The sequence below is a fragment of the Bos taurus genome, chromosome 15, assembly GCF_002263795.3.
Source record: "Bos taurus isolate L1 Dominette 01449 registration number 42190680 breed Hereford chromosome 15, ARS-UCD2.0, whole genome shotgun sequence".
NCBI classification, from domain to species: Eukaryota; Metazoa; Chordata; class Mammalia; order Artiodactyla; family Bovidae; genus Bos; species Bos taurus.
In genome coordinates this window covers 34,972,912-34,989,312 of record NC_037342.1, presented here as the reverse complement: position 1 = coordinate 34,989,312, position 16,401 = coordinate 34,972,912, and the positions used below count along the sequence as shown (strand labels likewise).

The 16,401-nt window shown below is 52.4% G+C and overlaps 1 protein-coding gene across 4 annotated transcripts in view; it reads right to left on the bottom strand.

Annotated features, from left to right (window-relative positions):
- The window catches only part of USH1C (USH1 protein network component harmonin), a 48,737-nt gene that overhangs the window by 22,430 nt on the left and 9,906 nt on the right, over positions 1–16,401 (bottom strand). For all 4 annotated transcript variants that reach the window (XM_010812478.4, XM_059874776.1, XM_010812479.4 and 1 more), the window contains 14 exon segments: positions 14,551–14,618; positions 13,625–13,768; positions 13,344–13,482; positions 8,980–9,088; positions 8,828–8,852; positions 8,577–8,634; positions 8,187–8,281; positions 6,672–6,756; positions 5,671–5,730; positions 5,453–5,509; positions 5,012–5,154; positions 3,901–3,966; positions 3,178–3,302; positions 83–156 (listed from right to left, as the gene is read on the bottom strand). In XM_010812478.4, coding sequence (XP_010810780.2) covers positions 83–156; positions 3,178–3,302; positions 3,901–3,966; positions 5,012–5,154; positions 5,453–5,509; positions 5,671–5,730; positions 6,672–6,756; positions 8,187–8,281; positions 8,577–8,634; positions 8,828–8,852; positions 8,980–9,088; positions 13,344–13,482; positions 13,625–13,768; positions 14,551–14,618 — 1,248 coding nt within the window.

The window sequence follows — 16,401 nt, the reverse complement described above, 5'->3', positions numbered from 1 at the left end:
TGAGAGTGTGCAGGTTTGGCAGGAAGAAGCAGGCAGGGCAAGCAGAGCAGCAAGGCCAGGAAGCGAAGCAGGGGCCGCAAACCTGCTCTCCCCGCTTGTCCGTGCCTCCGTCCAAGTCATCTGCTGGGTCAAACTCAGGGTCCACGCCCAGATCATCTACCCAGGAAAAGGGGAGGAAGCTGGTGAACCAAGAGGGACTTGGAAGACCAAGGGGCCAGAGGTGGTTGGGGGAGCCCGGGGGCCTGTGACCAGCTTATTCCACAGGAGACCTGGGAGGTCAGGGGCAGGAACATGGCTCAGGAATCCAGAGGAAAGGTTTCTTGCTGTGGGATGGTGCATGCAGCGCTTTCAGCCTTAGAAGCTCTCATTTCTCCACCTGTATATTGGGCTAATCTGATCTGACGGCAGCATGAGAACGATTTTGCAAGGTATTTGGTTGACACGGGAGGGGTGGTGCTGATGTCAGGAACACCTGAGTATTTACCAGGGGCCTGCAATGGGAGAACAGATCCTCCCTGCTGCTTCTGATCACCCTGGGAGCTCTGGGTCCCCAGGGGATGTCAGAACTGTGCGGATGGGCAGCAGATGGAAGTTGGGATCTTAAGGTGAGGAGATACCAAGGAGTAAAAGTAGTTAGGAAGACATGGATTTCGACCTAATGTGGAGAACACCAAACCATCTGTTCCAGTGGTTTCTAACCCGGACTCTGGCCTCCCTGGGGCCCTGGAATATTTGAGTCTGTTATGAGCTGCTTATTAATATTTTAAAATATTAATGAGAAGAACTTGCCCATTAACAAAGGAAAAGGTTATAAGTATTAATAAGTTCCTTTGCTTTTGGCTCAGTTTATATTTACTCCACAGTGAAACACTTGCTTTCTTGCTAATGAGAGGGATTACTTAAAGAAACAATGAACACAAAAGGATGACTTAACAGATTGGTAGGAAACAAAACTCAGCTTCTAAACCATGGGGTCTAATGGGGTGGGGGCTACCAGATGGGGTCCTTGATGAGGAGAGATGGCTAGAAAGCTCTTATTTAAACTTCTTTATCTCTCGAGCCTTCCAGCTCTGGGATCCTTAAATACCCCTCTGCTCCCTGTTGCTTTTGCTAAGGAAAGCTATTTTGGGGCCTCTGTGATGGCATGTCCTGGCTTTGAGGACTCCATGTCATGTTGGGGTTCTGCTGGGTCAGTCATGGGTAGGCAGCCAGATCCCTGGGACAGGGAGTAGGGAGAAGATCAGGGTGGATCATTAGGATGAACTGCTTTATTTTCCAGGCAAGAGATGTTCCTCACTCTTTCCCTTCTGTTCAGAAATGCAGGGTCCACATAGGCAGACACTTGAATCAGATAAATAACCTGTCAGCTGACTGGTCCCCCAAATTGAAGAGTGGTCAGGGAGGGACAGGCTGCAGCCTAGTTCTATCAGCTCAAGAAGAGAGCATTCCAGCCTCCCAGCAATAGGAAAGTGGCAGGAATTGGGCTGGCTCAGACGCCTTAATGTATTTCCTGACCAATCTCCAAAGCAGAATTAAACTGCCGATGCAAACAGAGGTGGAGGGAGGTGTAGCCACTTCAGCTCGGCTGGCAGGCCCTGGTCATCAGTCACGTGCTTCCCGGGGTCCCCTGAGAAAACACTTATGTTTCGAGCAAAGGGAAAGTTCCTGCTCCTTTTATTCAAGAAGATTGATTTGGGTTAAAAGCACTGAATAAATAGCTAGAGAAAGGGTTTTTATTTTCTACAGTTTCTGAAAGGGTGTGTTTGCTCTGAAGCCCAGATCCAGTTTCTAGGAAGGTACTAAATTGACTAGGATTACTTTCATAAGAAGCAATTAAAATTGATTCCTCTCCTTTGGAAGCTCCTATTTCACTCCTAAGAACAAATTAGCTCCCTGTCTAAAACACTGATTTTTCACTGAGAATTTAGCTCAACTAACACCAAAATGTCATGGGGTGGCTGATGACAGAGTGCTTTGTCCTTGGGAGAGGACCCGAGATGACACTGCCCTGGTGCCAGCAAGGAATGTGCTGGGGGCTGTTTGCCCTGCTCCAGGGAGGGTGACATGGAACTATCCAGATGCCCTGCACCTCTTGTTGACCCAAGTGGCCTGTGCTGGCAATTTTATGTCCCTCCAGGGCTCAGTATGATCCATAGTTGGGGCCATAGCTGTCTGGACCCCATCATAGGATCCCATATGGCCGTTGCACAGCGGAAGTGGGGGAACCTTGGTTCTCAAATGCAGATTCAACCCCATACCTGAAGGATCCCAGGTCAGCTGAGCACAGTCAGCTGGAATAGATTCTGCCCCATGTCAGGTACAAATCAAAACAGCTGGAAAGTCAGAGTAAAGGCCCAATCAGGAATCCTGGACCTGTGACTGCCACGGTCCCCACACTGCTTTGCTCCTGACTCCCCACCACTAGCGCATGGGAGAAGCACTGAGACTGAACCCCCTCCTCTGCCCCTTGAAGAGACATGACATCCTGGGAGCTGAGGTGGACAGCAGGTGGACAGGCGAGCAGTTGGTGGGGGCCTGGCCTCAAAGTGGACATGGGATCATAAGACAGATGAGGACAGATGGGAAGGGTAGAGGTTGCTGACGCCCCAGGATGGCTGAAGCCTGGTGCTTCGGAGGGTCGCACAGTTCTCTCCCCAGCTCCACCCGCGGAGGGGAATGACTGCGGTCCACGCACAGGGGTGCAGGAGGTAGGGGTGTTCCCAGGAAGCTCCTCCCACGGCTGCCCATTGGCCGTGGATCACAGAATCGTCTCACGTGAATCCCTTCCCCTCTTTCTTACTGCTGTTTCAACACAGCCCCAGTTTAGAACCCGGCAAAAAGAGGGCGTGACACCCGACATACGAAGATGATCATCCCTGAGCAGTTCTTGCTTTTGCCACCATTCTCTAGTCCCTCTTCAGAGGTCCAGGGGCACATGCTGGAGTCTGTATCATGGGGCAGAGCCTGGCAGCAGGCCCCAGGACAAGGTGGGCAGGCAGACTCCACCCATCCCAACACCCTGGCAGACAGCCCCTACACATGGCTGCCTCTCCGTGAAGACAGCCATGGCTGATTGGCCTGGGCAGGTGGTGGTAGGTGTAGGGAGACTTGTACTTTTGTCGAGACACCCCCAGGTCCCTGGAGGAAGCCCTCTCCCCGCCAGCACATGATACATACACTTTGGCTTGCGAAGGGGTATCGGGTGCACCTCGGCGGTGATGGTTTTAGGTGAACGCAGCTGTTCCTTTGAGCCCCAGTCTTCTTCCCACTGCTTCCTGAACTTCTCTTCCTCCTCCACGATCCTGAAATAAGATTCCCATGCCTGTGACTGGAGTCACAACCTTCACAGGCCGGCCTTCTGCCTATTGGAGAACCCCAACCACCCTGGGGAGTAGCCATGTGGTTCCAGTTGTGGTGAAGGAACCAAGTCCCTGGCATTTGTGTTCTAAATCAGGTGGGAAGGCCACCCTGGCAAACAAAACCATGTTCCAGTCACCCCAACCTAGGAAGACCCATTACTAGGATTATGGAATGGCTGCAAATAAAGGACGATCCACCAGGGGGCAAGCTGCTGCTGCTAAGTCGCTTCAATCATGTCGGACTCTGTGCGACCCCATAGATGGCAGCCCACCAGGCTCCCCCGTCCCTGGGATTCTCCAGGCAAGAACACTGGAGTGGGTTGTCATTTCCTTCTCCAATGCATGAAAGTGAAAAGTAAAAGTGAAGTTGCTCAGTCGTGTCTGACTCTTCGAGACCCCATGGACTGCAGCCTGCCAGGCTCTTCCATCCAGGGCCAGGTAAACTGGGCGTGGAAGTGGCCTCTGGGGCCACACTCCTGTGAGCACACCCACGTCCACACACAGATGTGTGTGTGCAGACATATGGGGCTAAGGTACTCACTGTTCCATCTCCTTCCGGTATCTCTCATTCTCCTCTGCTGCCTTCTGGGCAATTTCCTTTTTCCTTCTGAAACACAAATGCAGGTTGACATGCTGGAGTCGACGTAAGAGAAGTTAACTCTTCCTTGCAGCTAATCTCTGATTTGAGAAAAAGCTTTAAATATTTCTTCCAGGCTCCTTTCCAAGGATGCCTGCACCAAATTTGGATGCTGAGGAAGTGGGTCCAAAAAAGTCTGGGTCCCAAAAAAGTCTGTGTGGTTTTGCTTGGCACTGATGAGCAGAGATGCTCCTCTGCAGGGGACTAGAGGCCATTCAGGGCAGGCCACATGCCATGCAGCCACCTCTAAATACCAAGAGGAAGTGACTGAGTGAGGTCCTCCCAGAGGAGGGCCCCAGACCCCAGAAGCAATGCTGGGGCTGCTAACCAAGGCCAGGGTGGTTCTCCAGGCTAATTCTGTGATGGGAAAGATGGAAAGATCCTGTCCACCTTCCTTTCCCAAATTCTTACTATGCTTGTAGAATGCAGCTAGATTGGAATTTTGACAATGGTTTTTGAGTTATGAATTGCTAGCTCCATTTATTCTCAGTCATCATCCCAGCCACTCTGGGGTTGGTGGGGGACAGTTCTTAATCACCACGGATGGGATGGCCAAAGTGCCGGGGTGTGAATTCCACAGCTTGGCCGTATCTGACTTGGTACACGAGTGGTGTAACCTGAGTCTCAGTGTCCTCACCTGTAAAATGGGTTAATAACCATGTATCTTTCGCAGTTATTATGGAAATTCAGTTAAGGAACATAAACAAGGCCCTCATGCAACGCCAGCCGTATGGTTGGTAGTTGACAAATGTTAGCTACTGCTAGTAGCAGCCTCATTTTCCATATTCCTGAGTCTTGGAAATCAGGGGGTTTCCTTGTTAAAGAGAGGGGAGCCCAGTGGTCTGGAGGCAGGGGATACTCGCGCGGAGCATCACTGAACCCATCTGGTGTGAGGACAGGCCTCAGGGGGAGAGAATGAAGTCAGCCCAGGACGCAGCCTACAGGAAGCAAAGCAGGTGGGATGGTACGGGGCCTGGGAGGGCCGGGTGGGGGCTCCCTGGCTGGCCACACTCACTGCCTCTCCATCTCCTGCTGCTCCTGGAGGATCTTGTTGGATTCCATCGCCAGCCGCTTCTGCATCAGGAGCTCCTGCCGCTGCAGCTCGCGCTGCCGGACCTCCGCCAGCCGCTCCCGGTCTGTCATGAACAGCTCCCGGCCCTTGTGGAGAGAAAACAGGCCCCTTGCTCAGTCCCCAGGGAGCCCAGAAGTACAGAGCCAGAGCTTTGGGGGGGCCAAGATGTGGGTTGTCTTCTCATCACCATGGCCCCCCATGTCAGGCATGAGGCTTCTGCTCTCTGTGACCCTAATTTCTGGCTAGGCAGGGGTCTTTCCATCAACTATCAGAGCTTCAGGCATGGAGACCCTGGGCCAGGAGAGTGTGGTGGAGACCAGGGGTCTGAGCAGCTGGGCTGCAGGTAGGGGTCGTGGGGCCCCCACCAGCTTGTTCTGGACTTACAGCTCCAGCTACGATGGAGATGGTCAGGCTGCGGCTACTCTTCAGCACGTTCACGGCCTACAGGGGACAGACAGACAGTCAGCAGAGGCCTGACAGACCAGAGCAATCGAGGCCTCTGGGGAGCACAGAAGGGTTCAGGCTCGGCGGCAAGGGAGAGGGGGGTGGAAAGAGGAGGGCAGAGAGACTCATGGCCGGCAGGTGAAAACCCCACATCTTACCTCCTTGTGGTCCAGGTTGGAGAAGTCGATGCCATTGACTTCAACAATCTGGTCCCCTGTCTTGGGGAGAAACGGAGAGGCATCAGCATACTTATTCTATCTGGACACCTTTTCTGTTGGAAGGGCTCCCCCTGGAGGCCAGTATCAGACATTGGCTCTTAAGAGTAGCTGCGCCTCAGCTCTTTCCAATGAGCAGTGTTCCAACGGGGTCCTCCCAGGGCCCCTCCATTCTGTATCTCTCTCAAATATTACACCAATAGAGGTTCATTCCTTTGGTTGAATTTACGCATTTGCTTAAAAATCTCAGTTTGTAGACATAGGAGCCTTTAAGATTCTCATACAGTAGATTCTGTGTGGAATAATAATAATTAGTATAATAGCTAATATTAATTGATCCCTCCCTATGTATCAGACACATTTGAAGTATATGTGTTAGTTAATTTAATCTATACAATGACCCTAGAAGGAAGACTATTACCCCCATTTTACAGGATAGGAAACTGAAGCACAGAAAAAGGAAGTAACTTGTCTAAAGTAGAGGTTAAAAGTTCTTGTTTTAGCATCAGACCACCAAGGGTTGAATCCCAGCCCTGCCTTACCAAGTGCATGATCTTGGAAAAAATCACATACTTTATCTGGGTCTCGGTTTCCTCATCTGCAAAATGAGGCTAATGATAGTACCTAATTCTCAGAGTTCTCATACATTTGAAAGGGCTTAGAACAATGTCCAATCCAGTAATCACTCGATGAATGTCAATTCAGATTATTGTTACTACATTCCCAAGCTCAGACCAAAGGATCCCAGAACTGGAGAAGGGCTGTAGAAACGGTCAAATGTCAGCCCCTCTGTGAAGCCTTCCCTTCGACAGATTAACGGGAATTGTCAGCCAGTGCGTTCTGAGAGAGGGCTGTGGGGGAAAGCACGTGCTCCATCCCTAGGAGATCACAGTGTGATCCAGCACCCCACGGGGCCCCCCTGGAGCAGGCCCAGGGTCACTCACCTCCAACCCCACCTCAGCAGACAGGGAGCCAGGCTTCACATGGCTGATGAAGATGCCGGGTTTCTGGATGGGGCCGCTGGAAATGCTGTGGGCGAGATGGGAGGGGTAGGTGAGCCTCGGCTCCAAAGTGCTTGCTCATTCAATGTCCTGCCCCATCTGCCTGTGTGTCCAGGCCACCTGTGAGCTCAGCACCCAAGTCCTCTGCCATCTACCTCCTCAGCCTCTGGCTACCTGTCCAGATTCATTCCCCTGGGCCAACAACCACAGGAAGCTACTTCTAACTCCCCGCACCCAACCTCTCATCCAACACATGCAGAGGCTGTTTCTTCTCTTTTTCTAGCATTTGCCAAAGCTTTCTTTAAAACTCAAATGCTGTCTTCTCCTCATGGTTTTAACCAAACTCCTTATTATCTCTCAAGACCAAGCTGGTTGCTCCCTTCCCAGTGCGCCTAAAACACCTACAGCTAGGATGGTGTGTTATCCTCCCCTCCCAGGTCTGTGGCAGACATCACTAATCAAACACTCTTTTCTACCTGAGCCTAGATACAGCCTTAAAGTTCTTTTCAAAAGAGTACTCCAGGGTGGCGGCTACCACTAACTGATTAGAGATAGCACAGAGTAGACAATCTGTTTGCCGTGCTTGCATGAGAGCCCCTCAGTACTGTAACTATTTATGTGGTTGGCTTCTATATTAAGCTATAATTTCTTAGAAAGGAGGGACTTTTTTTTTTTTATCACTTATGCTTGGCAGAAAAGTATTAAATAAATGTGACAGAAAGGAAATAAGAAGAATCATTTAGGGAATTCCCTGAAAGTCCAGTGGTAAGGACTCTGCACTTTCACTACCAAGGGCCTGAGGTCAGGGAACTAGGATCCCACAAGCAGTGGGGCATGGCCAAAAAAAGGAAAAATAAAGGATACCTTAAATAATAATAGCTAATATTTACAAAATGCTTACTACCTGCCAGGCACTCTGTCATCGCATTCTTTCTCACAACAGCCTTGTGAGGTGAGGACTATGACCTCTGATTTGTAGAGAAAGCTGAGGCTTGGAGTGCTTGAGTCATTAGTCCAGGGTTCTAGAGCTCATAGGTGGCAGAGCAGGGCCCAGAACCTAGATCTCTAACTGTTGCACTTGTGTGCTTAACAAGACCGTCCCGTGAGCCCCTCTGCCTGTTGGCAATTCTCTGGCTGCCTCTTAAGGAAGTCACAAAGTAATAAGTGACAAGAGAACTGTGTCAGAGGTGGCCAACTGGACAGGCTCCTTTTGCGTGACTTGAGGGCCCACCAAAGGAACATGGCTCTGCCTTTGGGCCTCAGTTTCCTCCTCTGTAAATGAGGCTCATAGAGCTGTCCCTTTGGCCCTACAGGACTGTGGTGAAGCTCAGAGGGGAAATCAAGCACTAAGAAGTGTCATTACTAGTGACAAAAATCTCAGCAGCAGCAGTGAGAAAGGGGAGCGGTGAGGGAGACCAGCTGGCCATGAGTGAGCCCCAGGGTGCGCCTGCCACCCACCTGCAGCCAAGGCCCCGGGAGCCCACCAGGCTGATGAAGACCTTCTTCTCCTTGTTTTCCTGGCTGCCGGGGGAGCCCAGGCTGCTCCGCCCGCCCTGGGGGAGGGAGAGGCTGAGGTCACCAGGTGTCCACACTGTGCAAGTGGCCTCCTGTGCTCACAAGGCCTCCAGGGTGAGCACTGCTGCACCCATGCGAGCCTGACTGCCGTTCTGGCCCTCGGGGTGTGTGTCTGCACCGGCTGGGCCAACGCCCACAGGGCCATTCTGGATGCGCTGGCAGCCTGTGTGAAGCCCCCTGAGAGCACCTCCCTAGAGCAAGCCCTCCTTCAGGCGGGCTGCCCTTTCTGGAAGACCACCCCATCCAGACCCACCGCGGTGGTCCTGACCTTACCCCAGATTCCGACACAAACTGGTCCACATACTGCCATTTGAGGGGCTCGTCGGGAGAGCTGATAGGATGGGAATGTAGAAGAGGGGTCATTAGGGAGAGAGGGTTACGGCACCAGACCTGGAATCCAAGTCTGCCCTCTCTGAAGCCTCCACTGTCACTGGCCCAGGGGCAGAGCTGGCCAGACCCCAGGCGGACCCCAGGACCCTGAGTGCACAGGGGAGAGCCTGCCTGTGGAGGAGGGTCCTGCTCACCTCTTCACAGGGATCAGGCCGATGTCTGTGGGAGAAAGGGGAGGTGGGTTATGATGGCTTCTCTGCCCTTCCTTCCTCCCATTGCAGCTGGGTACCACCAGCTGCCGGACCCCACCCCACCGTCGGCAGCCCTTTGTCCTGGCCTCACTCACGTCTCACTTTGATGGACACAGTCTTCTTGGTGCGGATGAGGTTGATGACCTCCTCATGGGTGCAGGAGGAGATGGAATACCCATTGATCCGGACGATCTCATCCCCTACCTTGGCCACAGACAGAGAGAACATGCATTGGGTGGCTGGGCAGGCTCACGGCCAGTGCCTTGTCACCAGCCACACACCCTCCATCAGCTGGAGGACCCCCAGGGCAGGCAGCACTTCCCAGCAGTCTTTCTGCCCATTTGACAGATGGGGGAACCAAGCTGGAGGTGAGCGGCACAGAGAGCAGGAAGCAGAACTGGGGGTAAAAGTCAGAACTTGGCACCCTCACCCCGTGTCACTTCCATCCAGGGGGCACCATCAGGTTCTGGAATCCATGCAAAGGGCGACCTTTCACCCAGATTCAAGCGCTTCTTCCCTGGCCTTTATCCCCCCAACCCCAAGGAGCAGGCTTGCATCACAACACCACAATTGAGTTGGGGTAAGAACTTCCATGACTCCTGACTCAAGTTCACATCACTGACACACACAATCTCTTCTGTTCCATTTGATGGAAACTCAATGAACATTTTAACTCTGCCCTGGCCCTGACCTCTGAATTCCTCTTCTGGAAGAAAGCAGTGAACACTGAATGAACACAAGGCTCTAGCATCAGATGTCCTGGGTTCAACCCCCTGCTTTTATTTTTATTAGCTGTGTGACCTTAGGCAAGTCTCATTGAGCTTTTTGAACCTCAGTTTCCCTCATCTGTAAAATGGGGAAATACTGTGGCTGCCATGAGAATTAAGAGAGTGTGTAAAGCCAGCTAGTGCCCAGCACACTGTAAATAACCAATAAATAGTTGCTGTTACCATTAGCTGGGCTTCAACTGTAAGTTCTCTGCTCAGATCCCTCTTCTCAGGACTTTAGTCTCATTAACTGGGAGAGATGGGGGCTGAGGGACCTGCAGGGCCAGCCCTGGATACGGATCCCTGGTGACAACAGTCGGTTCCCTGCTGGACACGGCTGTGGGCTCCCCGAGCACCTTGGCTCTGGAGGCCAGTCCTGAAGTTCCTCATTTAACAACCACAGGCTGGAAGGATGCCCGGACATCAGCTGAAACGGAGGCCCAGGAGGTGATGGTTTGTGCAGGGTCATGGTCCTGAGCTGCAGAACAGGGACTGGTTGGTGGAGGCCCTCCCCAGTCTGAGACCAGAACGGGTCAGCTGGAGGCTTAACTCACACCACATTTGCTGACCTTTTGGAGGCTTGTCAGTGCATGTGGGGGACGCAGCTTGACTCCGTGGAGGGTCGAGGACTGGGCAGGCATATAGCCTCTCAGGGGTCCTCTAGACCAACTCCTACCCTCTACAACATCCCTGCCCCAGAGTCACCTTCTTTCTATTGTCACTCAAACACTTCCAACTTGGACACAGACCCTAGTCTTCTCAGGGGCCTGCAAGGAGTGGCAAGCAGCTCAAAAAGGTGACATTGGGCAGGGGAGGGGCTTGCTAAAGAACTTGCTGTGTTTCTGGGGATGTCTCATGGAAGGAGAACAGCTGGATGACCTCCCTGCACCCATTCTTCACAACAACCTACGTTTCTGCTAATAAGGTGAGGGAACTGAGGCTCAGAGGGGTGAGGAGACTTGCTCAAGGTCATCCAGCTAGTAAAGAGTGTTGCTGAGATTTGAAGTCAGGTCTCCCTGACAGACAGCAAACACTGTCTCATGGTTGTCTGGAAGCAGGAAAGAAGGGCGTCTGGCCAAGCTGGGCTGCAGTTCCCTGCGTCCTGTCCTCTCTGGATCTTTGCCACCTGACAGAGCCCCCGAGGACCATAGTAAAGGCAGGGATTACTCCGTCCATTTTACAGCTAGGACAGCCAAGGCACCAGAATCATTCTCCAGCCCTGGACTATACAGCAAGCTGTGCAGGGCAGAGGATGCAGGTTCAGAGAGGATACATGTGGATAAAAACCTAAAATACCTCCAGTAGGGAGACTAGGGCGGAGATGGAACTCCAGGGCAGGGTCCAGGACCCCATGTGGAGTCCAGACTCACAGGTCAAATCAGCAGAGCCTCTGGTTTGGCCAGGCTTGTCTGAACATGCCCCTCCCCTGCCTTCTGGAATCTTCCCCCAGCCACCCTGAGGCATGGGAGCTCTCCAGAAACATGAACCCCAAACAGGTGAGTGGATGCAGACCTTTTCCCCCAAGCTCCTCTGAGTGAAGCTCCCTGTCTTGTTCCTAAAGGGAACTTGCGGGACCCCAGCAGGATGATTCCCACACAGTCCCCAGCTCAATTTGCAGGATCAGCTTTCCTCTCCTTCCCGCCCCTGCATGAAGCCCTGCAAAAGGCCCTTTGTGTGAGGGCCACGGTGAAATGACGATCTGAGGGAGAGCGGCACAAAGGAGAGATGAGCCCACCAACCTGAGAAAGGGTCGATAATTTATAAGCCTGAGAAACAGGCAGGGAGGGAAAACTCTAAGATTCATTAAAATGCCCCGAAGTCCCCAGGCACGGAAGCGTCGTTGAGAAATGGCTTGTCCTAGGAGGAGAGCTCACCCTGGGAGAAAAGAAAGGGCTCAGCTGACGCCAAGAGAGGAGCTCATTATGTTTTTCCTCTGGCTGCGTTTCTGGGCTGGAAAATGTGCGGCACAGGAGAGCGATAATGAGGGGGCTGAAATTTCAGCCGCTACCGGCCAGCCATGAGACAGGGATTTAGAACAAAGCGATGTCTGTCTGCGCCCGGTTTCTACCCCCCAGTCCACAGCGTCTTATACCAGCCTTCGGGCCCCCTGAAGCCCCAGATTGGGATGCTGATAACAAACATGCTGGAAGCTCTGGGGAGGGCGTGGGAGGGCCTCTTTTAGCTGGACATACAAAAACACAGCTCTGGGCTCTGGCAGGAGCGAGACCTGAAGATCTTCCCGTCTCTGCTTGGACACTGAGGTGTGGAGACCCCAAGGGAGGGACCCTGGGGTGCTGAAGAGAAATCCCTGGGCTTGGCAATAAGGAGATCCAGGTTCAAATCCTGGCTCTGCCACTTAATGGCTGTGTGATTCTAGTCAAGTCCCTGATCTTCTATCAACTCTAAAATGGGGATGATCCAGCCGAGGCATATAAAAAGAACTGGTTGTCAGCATGTTATCTGGCACATTACAGGTGCTTATTAAATCTCCCTCTCTGCATGTTTAACAAGCACATGGCATTTACTGGTATATGAAGAATGGATAAACAAGATTTTGCTGTATAGCACAGGGAACTATATTCAACATCCAGTGATAAGCCATAATGGAAAAGAATATGAAAAAGAATGTATAACGTTTATAACTGAGTCACTTTGCTGTACAGCAGTAATTAGTACAGAGCTGTAAATCGACTAAACTTCAATAAAAATCCATTTAGAAAAAAAATAATACATTCATATGATTCAAAAGCCAAACAATCTAAAAGGTGTAGCCTTCAAAAACTCACTCTCACTTTATTCCCTATCCACTCTAGTTCCTCCTCCAACAAGTGACGGCCTTTCATTGGTGTGTGTGTGTGTGAGTTCCCGCACACAAATACAAATAGAAGTCACACATATTTTAGGAGCATAAAATACACGCACAGAGCATTCACGTGCCAGGTACTGATACAAGTACTTTGTAATATGAATTCATTTATTCCGTCAGAACAACCTGATGAGGTAGGTTGTTCGTCATCCCATTTTACAGATGAGGAAACTGAGGCAGTAATTTCACCAAAGGCATCCAGCTAATGAAGAGCAAAGCCAGGATATTCTGGCTCCAAAGTCTATCCTTGAAGCACTGCACTGTGCCAGGATTTCCTTTTCCCTTCCAGGGAGAAGGCTATGTATCCAGAACTTCAGGTGTCAGGGCATAACTATGCTCTTCCTTCAGACATAAGGGAGGTGGGTGCAGAGCAGCAGGAACAGCAGGGGCAGCAGCAGCTGGGAGCCAGGTTCTCTGCTCCCCTCAAGAAAACAGGCAGCACACTATCAGATATAATGTGGATAATAAGAACTTACTGTATAGCACAGGGAATACTACTCAATACTCTGTAATGGTCTGTATGGGAAAGGAATCTAAAAAAGAGTGGATATATCTATATGTATAACCGGTTCACTTTGCTGCACACCTGAAACTAACACAACATTGTAAATCAACTACACTCCAATAAAAGTTAAAAATTGAAAACAGACAAGTGCCTGCAGCCAGATTCTATGGCCGCGAGGACAATCTGTCAGGATACAGAGGCCTTTTCCTCTCCCAAAGGCTCAGAAGGGTGAGGTGACCACGTGACACCACACAGCCTAGTGTGGGGAGACAGGAAGCCTGAGGGCCTGGTGCCCACGACCCCTGGGCCCTGCTCACTCACCTGGAGCCCAACGCTGTCGGCCTGGCCATCTTTGATGAGGTGGGAAATGAAGAGTCCACAGCCAAACTCAAGGCCGCCACGCACGCTGAGGCCGAGGCCTTCGGGGTGCAGCCGGTCCAGACGTACCTCCTTCAGCTTCCTGCCGTGGGAGGAAGGGCCGATGACAGCCCAGCTCTGGTCCAATGGCCAGCACTGCCCCATCCACTTGTCAGAGACCCTGTCCATCCCCAGGTAACCTCTCCCACCCCCGCCTCCAGCCTGCAGCTCCCTCCGTTCCACACCTGGAGCGCCGGGGGGTCAGCTGGTCGTACTCCACCTGGTGTTTCAGTGGGATCAGAGGCCTGATGGCATCGAACAGGGGCAGACGGCTGGGCTCGTTGATGACCAGCTTCAGGTCCCCCACAAGCACGGCCACGTCCATGGTCCTGCAGAGGCACGGGGGCCCTGGAGCCTCATCCATAGCCATGGCCTCTGAGACCCAAGGATTCCCAGAGGAAGCAGTCCTGGGTTGGGTCACCACCCCTGGGCCCAGACCTTGGGTGGATAAAAGATTAGAGCCCCTAACCCTGGGCCAGGTGCCTCAGAAGGGTTTGTTCTCCCATCTAAGTATCCCAAGGAAACCGTCCAGGTAGATGAAATCAAGCCAGGATTCTCACTCGTCTCTACCTAGTTCCAAAGCCCAGGGTCCTTCCAGACAGGAAACGTCTGTGAGGTGGTGGCCAGCCCTCTCATACCCCTGCTTCTCACCTCCAAGCTGCAGCTGAGCTCTGTAAATCCTGAAATCATAGTATATCGCACGAGCGTCTACCTCATACCGTTCAGACCCTCCATGTCTAGGGCCGACACTTTTCTGGCTACCAACTGACTTGCTTATTCTCAGTCCACCACCAACTTTTAAAAATATAAGTTGCTCCCTTCTCAAAACCCTTTGACGGTTCCCCACTGCCCAAAGGATGCGGTCCATCCTCTTTGGCAGGCTCAGGGTCTCCATGACCTGTCTCTGTGGACCTGCCTGGGCTGTGTAAATATTTGCTGACACAAGTGAACGGCGTGTCTGCCTGATTCCCAGGAACACTGAGCACTGGCCTCCCTGAGCCACCCCAGGATTTAAGAGGGAAGTCGTCCTGTCTCAGGACAACCCATCCCAGGGCTTCCTGAAGATAGAGGTACCCGGGCTGTCCACGGAACCTGGACCCTGCACACTTACTGGTGGTACATCCGCAGCACATCATAGAGATAGTCCTTTTCTGCATCATTTTCAATCAGAAAATCCACCTGGAAAACCCCAAGGCAGAATTATATGTCCAGCCCCAGCACCCCCACAGCAGATCCCAGGACAGGGAGGGCACTGACGGTGGTGGCAGCGGGGTGGCCCTCCTCCGCATCTCTCCAGGGTTGTAAGAAGAGGGCGGAAACCAGAGGCCAGGCTGGCACCTGACTGCAACACATCAGAAGTGCAGACCACCCTGACGTGGCCACAGGAGTCCCTTTGCCTTGCGTCTGGATGTGGTCAGGCTGAGCCTCGTCCCCAGGGCGGTGATGCGCACAGCGATGCATACGCGCATCATACTTGTGAAGCCCCCGTGACGGTGATGCACCCCCATGGCAGTCGTACTGCCGATCACCTCCATGGCTATGTCACCTGTGTCCAGGCCAGCAACGCGACTGTCAGCTCCCCGGTCTGGAAGCCCACTGTCTTACCTGATGGTGGCTGTAGTGCCGGATGACTGCTTTCAGAAAGGATTTAGGCCACTCACTCAGATAGCACATCCCCCGCCCCCGCCAGAGCCCCTAGCACTGAATTCTCCCTTGTCCAGTCCTGGCCTAAGCTGGGTCAGCCCTGACTTCTGATCACTCTTTCCCCTTCCCACATCCCTGTGTGCCTCCCCTGCCACCGGAGGGGGAGAATCAGATTACATTTTTTCAGCTTCCCTGACGTCAATGGCTGGGAGTCCAGGGTCAGGGTCAAGAGCTGTTTCGTTAGCACCTCAATCCCAGGGGAGCTGGTGGGCCAGGAGCCCCGGATTCCACTCCCTCAGACAGCTCACTATGTATCTCTGCACTGTGTCCTGAGCTCTCTCTTCAGCCCAGGACTGAGTGAGAGGACAGGGTGGGGGCTTGAGGGGTCCTTGGATCCCTCCCTTCTCCAGGCCCAGCAGCAGAGTCCAGGGCCTCAGCCCACATAAGGGAGAAGATGCTGCTGGAAGCTGCAAGCTCCCACCTGATTGGTCCTCAGAGGAAAGTCGGAGCACCTTTGCCTTTTCTGTGGGTATCTTTAGGATTCTGGGAAGTTGGGGGGAAATCTGTTTGTCCCAGATACAAGCCCCTTGGGATTTCTGGCCTGAGCAGATGGGTACAGAATGCAGACTTCTGGTCTTCACCTAGCAGTACCTTCTTCCCTCTTAAAATCAAGCTGAACATTTGGTTAGAGATGAGAATAAGCTAGGAGGCTTGCCCTGCACTGACTCAAAGCAGCTTCAGAAATTTATCCTACCCACTCCAAGGAGGGCATTCCAACTTCCTCTGCTTCAGCGCCTCTTTCCTTCAGGCCAGTAGAAGATGGGGGACAGAAGCACGTGCTAGAGTGGGCAGCACTGAATGTCAGGTGGTAGCCTTGGCTTTTCCACACACCACAGAAGTGGGCACCTCGAAAAGCCCACATCTGTGAGGACCCAGTCTGGACTCTCTCCGCACTCTGCCTGGGCTTGTGTGAGAGGGGTGGGGAGCCACACCGAGACAGACTTGGACTGCCCACGTGTGGCTGCGGTGCAGGAGTCTGAGCAGAGAAAAATTCTCTAGGATCAGATTCAGAAATATTTAAATAAATTGGATCATATCACTTTCGTGCTTAATAGCTTCTCATTGTACTTAAAACAAAATTCAAGAACTTCCCTGGTGGTCTGGTGATTAAGATTCCAGGTTCCCAGTGCAGGGGGCCCTGGTTCAATCCCTGATCAGGGAACTAGACCCTGCATGCCGCAACCAAGACCCGGCGCAGCCAAATCCCTTACCTGATCAAGGCCCAACTTTAGCTCCTGCCACTCTTCCTAGCTACACA